General features: G+C 43.7%; 1 protein-coding gene across 1 annotated transcript; it reads left to right on the top strand.

Moving 5' to 3' along the window:
* Positions 1 to 347: 347 nt before the first annotated feature.
* Positions 348 to 3,877, top strand: LOC120588127 (uncharacterized). The gene is made up of 3 exons (XM_039845319.1): positions 348 to 512; positions 2,382 to 2,659; positions 3,630 to 3,877. The coding sequence occupies exons 1-3, from the start codon at positions 348 to 350 to the stop codon at positions 3,832 to 3,834; spliced, it is 648 nt and encodes a 215-aa protein (XP_039701253.1). The 3' UTR covers positions 3,835 to 3,877.
* Positions 3,878 to 6,771: the final 2,894 nt, after the last annotated feature.

Consider the following 6,771-nt stretch of genomic DNA (forward strand, 5'->3'; position numbering starts at 1 on the left):
ACAAGAACAACATAGGTGCTGGCAACAGCACTGTCGGCCCATGGCCTGCCAGCTGGTGCTAACAATAGGGGAAGACACGTTGGAAGCCTGGTTAACAGATTTCCAAGAACGCTATGGGCAGCCAAAGAAGCAATTTGGGCTAGTTTCTTTTCCCTCCGTTACCTTTCTAGGAGATAAAGAGGCTCATGAATGAGGATATAGATTGGTTAACATTTGGTAGGAGGTTAATGTCAGGGTAATAGGAAACCAGTGTACAAATTGGAGAACAGAAGATGGTTCTGTTCAATTCCTATGATGTTATTTTCTTAAGGAAATTTAAAGGTGCGTGTACAATGGGAAACCGGACCATGGGGAGAGGATTGGAGGCAGCTGTGAGGGCCCCCAGCACATATGTGATTGTCTTCCTGATAGGACTGATCTTGGCATCATTTTCTGAGATGCCAGCATCTGTAGATGTCCCAGTCCACGTCACTCTGAGCTCCTGGGATATTTCCAAAAGTGGCAGAGGGAGAGTGCGAGCATGTATATCATTTGCTCACACTATAGAGAGTGTCACTGATTCCATGTTCTGGCAGTTGATTTGTTCTACGTAAATCTTGTATGTCTTGGCTAGAAGCTCATGTCAGGGGCTGGAAAAGACCACTAACCCCTCCATGGACTGCAACCATGAAGTCCACTGTCTGGTGCCCTCTCATGGACCAGCTTCCTCCATGGGTCCCACAAAGTCCTAGGGAAGTGGGAACTTCCTTTCAGATCCCATTTCAAGCCCTAGCCATTCTTTTTTAAACTTTTATTTTGGTAAAAATATTTAACATGAGATCTAGCCGCTTAAGAAATTGTCAGTGTACGATATGTTGTTGTTGTCTACAGGTAGTGTCGTATAGCAGAGCTCTAGAGCTTATTCATTTACTTAAACAAACTTTATGCCAGCTGATGGAGAACTCTGCATTTCCCCTCCCCCCGCTCCTGGCCACCATCATTCCAGTCTGGAATTTTATGAATCTGACTATTTAGACATTTCACATAAACGGAAACAGGTAGTACTTGTCTTTCTGTGCCTAGGCTTATGTCATTCAGCACAATGTCCTCAAGGTCCACCCATATTGTTGCATATTCCAGAATTTCCTTCTTTTTTAAGTCAAGCCTCAACCATTCTGTGGAAGAAGCCAATAATAGGACCCCAATTTAGTTCCATGTTTGGGGAGGTCAGCCTGCAATCCTGATGTGCCCTGTGCAGGAAAAGAGTAGTAGAAGGTTTTACAGTATTGAAACTCAATTCTGTCATTTAATTTGTGGAGACACTGACATTCAGAGAGATTGAGTGACTTGCCCCAGGTCTCACCACTTGTGAATGGTGGGGCAGGTGCTGAGTTCTGGCCCCATCTGAAACCACAGACTTCGGGTACATGGTGATCTGATTTTTCTTAAATCAGAGAAGACATGGGGACATGGATATTTAATCCCATGGAGACTCAAATCGGACTCACTAAGTAGCTAGGACTTCAGAGGGTGCCACTCATCCTTACTTGCAAATAACCAGACATCATGCTGCTGTCCTTGAGATCACACTGGCCACCTGCCACATGTGCACTTGTGCTACTGAGCACTTGAAATGTGGCTACTTCAAACTGGGATGTACTGTGTGAATTTCAAAGTCTTAGTAGGAAAGAAGATAAACTCAATAATTTTTATGTGGATTATATGTTGAAATGATATTTTGAATATATTGGGTGCAATAATTATATTTTAAAATGATATTTTATATTTATAATAATATAAAATATTTTATTAAAATTAATTTCACCTGTTGCTTCTTACTTTTTAAAACTGTAGTTATTAGAAAATTGAAAATACCCACATGATTTATACTACATTTCTACTGGATTACTTTAGATTCACCCATATCCCTAAATGCCTTTACTCTATTGTTATCCTCTGCTTCATCTGACATCATTGTTACTGGTGGGAACTGGGTAGGTCATCTGCATTTGACCTTGAAATTGAAAAGTTAGCTCCCTGCATGAGTGTTATTTCACACTCAGGTAAGCATAGTCATAATCGGTGCTCATAGGAGACTCGGAAATTTACTGTCTGTGAAGAAGCCTCCTGGGGGTCCTGCCTCATTCATTCAACAAGTATTTATATAACAGCTTCTTGATGATGGCCTATTATGCCAGCTTCTGGGACTATATCTGGGAACAAGAAAGAAATAGTCAGTGGTCCCCAGTAGCTTATAGTCTGGGAGGGTCAATGGACATTGTGATGGCTACTTTTATTTGTCAATTTGACCGAACCATGAGGGGCTCAGATATTTGGTCTAATGTTATTCTGGGTGTGTCTGTGAGGGTGTTTTTGGATGAGACTGCCATTTGAATCAGTAGGCTGAGGAAAGCAGACTGCCCACTCCAGTGTGGGTGGGCCTCATCCAATCACTTGAAGGCCTGAATAGAACAAAAAAGTTGTGTAAGAGGGAACCTCAGTGGCCTGACTGCTTGAGCGGGACATCGATCATTTCCTGCTTTCAGACTTGTACTAGAACGGACACCATCAGCTCTCCTGGTCCTCAGTCCTTCGGCCCTAGACTGGAAGTCCACCATCAGCTCCCCCAGGTCTCCAGCTTGCTGACCCAGATCCGAAGATTGCTCAGCCTTGTAGCCACGTGAGCTGATTCTTTATAAAAAAAACTCCCCCTCTCTCTCTCCTACTCCCTCCCTCCCTCCTGATTTTGTTTGCTTTCTTGGAGAACCTTGACTAATACAGACGTTAAACAAACAATTTACATACTGAATACTGAATAATCATATAATCGCTTGGGGGTGCGGCGTGTGGTGAAGTGGTTGGACAGATCTAGAGGCTAAGCATAGCCTAATATCCCTCAGGGTTACTCTAGGCTCTGGCCTTTTCCCAAAGAGTCCTGGGCCAGTGGATCATCTCCCACAATTTGGCCACCTTCATGTGTCCACAGGGCAAGGAATGACCCAGCCAGGTATACACCCCAAGCCTGATCCAGAGGGGAAGGGCTCACTCTCTGCTTTTACCAGTCTCCAGGTGAAGGAGGCCAGAAAAATGAAATCTGCTCTATTTTTTCAGTTCCCTATATTCTTTTTTATTATTTAAATTTCTTTTGATAAGATGAATTAATGAAAACGAACACCTCGGACGCCTCTACTTGGCGTTCTCCATGTTTTATGACGTTTTGATAGTGAAACTAAAAATGTCATTATTCTTTGTACACCTCAATACGGTGTTTGGACTTTTAGGAGTAGTCCTGCATTCCTGGGGTGAGCCCGGGGGTGGGGCTGGGTGGGTGCAGCCCTGTGGGGGAAGCTCAGGGCTTTTGGATGCACGGGAGTGTGGTCAGATCAGCAAGGACATCAGTCCTGCTTGTCAGCTGTTGATGTGACCATGGGTCAGTCTTTCAAAGTTTCCTGACCCCAGTTTCCTTGTCTCTGCAATGGGGCTCATGCCACACACTAGGTGAATTGCCGGGAGAATTGGTGATACAGTATAGAAAGCACCTAGTTCCACTCTAGCATATAATAGATGCCCAATGAATGGTTTCTGTTGATGTGATGGGTAACTTTCACTAGGAGACCCTTATGTTCTGTTCTTTTGTCCTTTTTTGTCAGGTTCACAAAAGCGCAGAATCTGGGCACTTATGTTAGAACAATGTCCTGGTTATCTCTGACAGCATTCCACACTACCCCAAACATAGGGGTGAAAAACAACAGCTATTTTGTTATGTGCGGGGGCCCTATGGGTCAGGGCATGGACAGCACATGCAGGGGTGACTTGTCTGCTCCACAGTGTCTGGGGCCTCATGGGAAGACTTGAATGTCTGGGAGCTGGAATCATCAAGAAGCTTCTTCACAGTCATCTGGCTGGGTGTGAAATGGTATCTTACAGTGGTTTTGATTAGCATTTCCCTGATGGCTCAGGGTGCTGAGTATCTTTTTATGTGCTTATTGGCCGTTTGTATATCTTCTTTAAAGAAATGTCTATTCAAGTTCTTTGCTCATTTTTTAAATTGGGCGGTCTTTTTGTTATTGATGCATACAAATTTTTTAATACATTTTAGGCACAATTTTGTTATAATATACTTGATTTGCGAATGTTTTCGCCCATTCTGTGAGGTATCTTCATTTTTTAGAGAATGTCTTTCAAAGTGTCCTTCGACATAAAGTCTTAAATTTTAAGTCCAGTTTATCTATTGTTACTTTCGTTGCTTGTGCTTTTAATGTCATGAACTAAGAAGGCTTTGCCTAACCTGAGTTCATGAAGATTTACTTCTGCATTTTCTGCTAAGACCTTTTTAATTTTTGCTCTGATGTTTAGGTCTGTAATCCATATTGGGTTAATTTTTGTACATAGTGAGGGTAAAGGGTTCCAACTTCAAGCTTTTACATGCAGATATCCAGTTTTCCCAGCACAATTTGTTGAAAAGACTATTTTCCCCCGCTGAATTTTCTTAGCATCTTAGTCAAAAATCAATTGACCATAAATGTTTTTATTTCTGACTTAATTTCATTCCATTTATCTGTATGTCAATCCTTGTGCCAGTGTTACACTTATGCCATGATTCTGTAGCTTTGCAGTAAGTTTTGAAATCGGGAAATGTGAGTCCTCCAACTTTGTTCTTTTTCGGAATGTGATGTCTTGGCACCAAAACCACATCCCATCATCAAAACCAAAACTCTAGGTAAAAGAGTGAAATAAACAATTTTGAACAACTTGCCTTCCTTTCTCTATCCCTTTTCTTTTTTATTCCCTGTGAGCATTCAGATTCTCCACGTGCTTTCTACCCTTCTCTTTATCAAAAGCTGCACTCTGGGCAAGAATATAATAAACTTTTTCTTACTTAGATATCAATGACTAAAGAAGCTTAAAGTTATTACCATTCTCAGGAGAATCTGCTTTTCAGAAAAGGGAACAAACATGTCTTAAACCCGAGGAAGTATTCTCTAATGATAACATTTTCTCTATATGCAGGCGGGGAAAGAGTTTTTTTTCAGGCAAGGAAGTCCTCACATCGCACCTGAGATGGTGTTATGCATGGGGTCTCAGACTGAAGGCTCGCTTTGTTCAAGGTTTATTGATTCCCTCTCTCCTAGATGTGAGTTTTGTATTTATCACTTACTTGCTTTGTGACCTTGGGCAAATTAACCTCTATGAACCTCAGTTTTCTCTTATGTAACACAGAAAATCATGCTCACTGCAAAAATGTCTAGCATTTGTTTTGTTTAGCTGCTAAAAATAAGACCGACAGACATTTTTGACTGGACAAATGCAACTCCCAAAAACAAATGCCCTCATCATTCTCTGGTTACTGTTCTCCAGGGATAGAAGTGAGCTTTGTATTAAAGTGATTTAATCCTTCTTTACAACATTCCTAGGGATGACATGGGAAAACCATTTAGGAGAGCCAGGTTTTATTGAAAACAGTATTGGGGAAAATGGAATGGAGACACTCAGATTCTTCCTTCAACACCAACCACTGCTGGATGTGTGACATCTTGCTCAGTCATCTAGGATTTGGAGCAAGAATTTGCACTTGATCCCCTCCAGTGATGACATAGTTTGTACTTTCCATGTCCTTTCCAGGGATTAGCATATCTAATCTTCAAAGCATTCCTCTGAGACCAACTTTATTGCCATGTTACAGATGAATAAATTGAGCCCAGAGAAGCTGACAGACTTATGACCTAAACCCTTTTTTCATGCACTTCACAGATTCGTAAGGCTATGACTTTGGACCCTAAGACCACCATCCAAACCATTCCAGACCCCAGAGACAGATATACTACTCTGTTTTATACACTTATTGGAGATTTTATCTGGTGTAGCCATAGGCACATTTCAGTTTCTAGAAGCTTCTTCGTCGTTGCTATAAGATGGAAAATCCAAAACACCTGAATGTTATCCTGAGTTGCTATGTGAGCCAATGTGAGCTCCTGTGTTGCTAAGCCTGAAAACTGACCACTAATAACAGATCCCGGAGCTGCTGTTGAGCTGGACACACTCCCTCTGCACGGAAGTGCCCTGGCCACGCGGGCGAGCGCATTCCTGGGCCGGTCCGGTAGATGGCAGCATTGTGCAGCCGATGCTTCCTCTCCCCGCACGAGCCCCTCCTTTCCCTCTCCCACTTCCTGGTGCTTGGAAGCGAGGCGCAGGTAGTTGCGCTTTCCGACTCTGGGATGCTGCTGTGCCGCACCATCTACAGATGGTCTGTGCCTGGCGAGTCACAACAGCTCTGAATCCACAGCGTGGCGCTGACTCAGACTCGGGTGTTTTGGTGGCTCCGGGCGTAACCATTTCTTTGGCTAATTGGCCTAAGTCGCTTGATTTTTTTTTACTCTTTCATGAAGTAGAAGTGAAGGGAAAGCTGATAAACTTCCCCCATCCAAATAGCTTCGTCCCCCACTTCTGTGCTGTGAGTTTTATCCTTCAAGGCTCCCTTGTTCGCTCGCCGCTTACGGTCCTGTCTCACTCTTGGCCTTTCGCTCGGGGCAACAGGGGTTCTGCGTGACCGTGCGATGCAGACTGCCGCCACTAGAGGGCACCGTTGTCACGTGCTGCGCGGGAGCCCGTCCCACGCCGGCGGCGGGCCGGTTCCGTGCGGTCCACGTTCTAGGCATGACCTTGGGACTCACAACCTCCCGTGGAGGAGGCTTTCATTCTTCCTGACTATGTGGGATCTTTCACCGGCTGCTCCGAGTCCCATACCCTCAGAAATCTCATTCCACCCATCCTCCCCCTTCCTGTCTGTTTCTT

The sequence above is a fragment of the Pteropus medius genome, unplaced genomic scaffold (assembly GCF_902729225.1).
Source record: "Pteropus medius unplaced genomic scaffold, Ma_sr-lr_union100, whole genome shotgun sequence".
Lineage (NCBI taxonomy): Eukaryota > Metazoa > Chordata > Mammalia > Chiroptera > Pteropodidae > Pteropus > Pteropus medius.

What these genes read in the sequence shown, in the direction of transcription:
- LOC120588127 (XM_039845319.1), top strand. Translation starts at nt 348, where the DNA reads ATGGGGAGAGGATTGGAGGCAGCTGTGAGGGCCCCCAGCACATATGTG. An exon ending in CCAAAAGTGGCAGAGGGAGA is followed by an intron (nt 513 to 2,381) that starts GTGCGAGCATGT and finishes TTGAATCAGTAG; the next exon opens with GCTGAGGAAAGCAGACTGCC. An exon ending in TTGCTCAGCCTTGTAGCCAC is followed by an intron (nt 2,660 to 3,629) that starts GTGAGCTGATTC and finishes CTTTTTTGTCAG; the next exon opens with GTTCACAAAAGCGCAGAATC.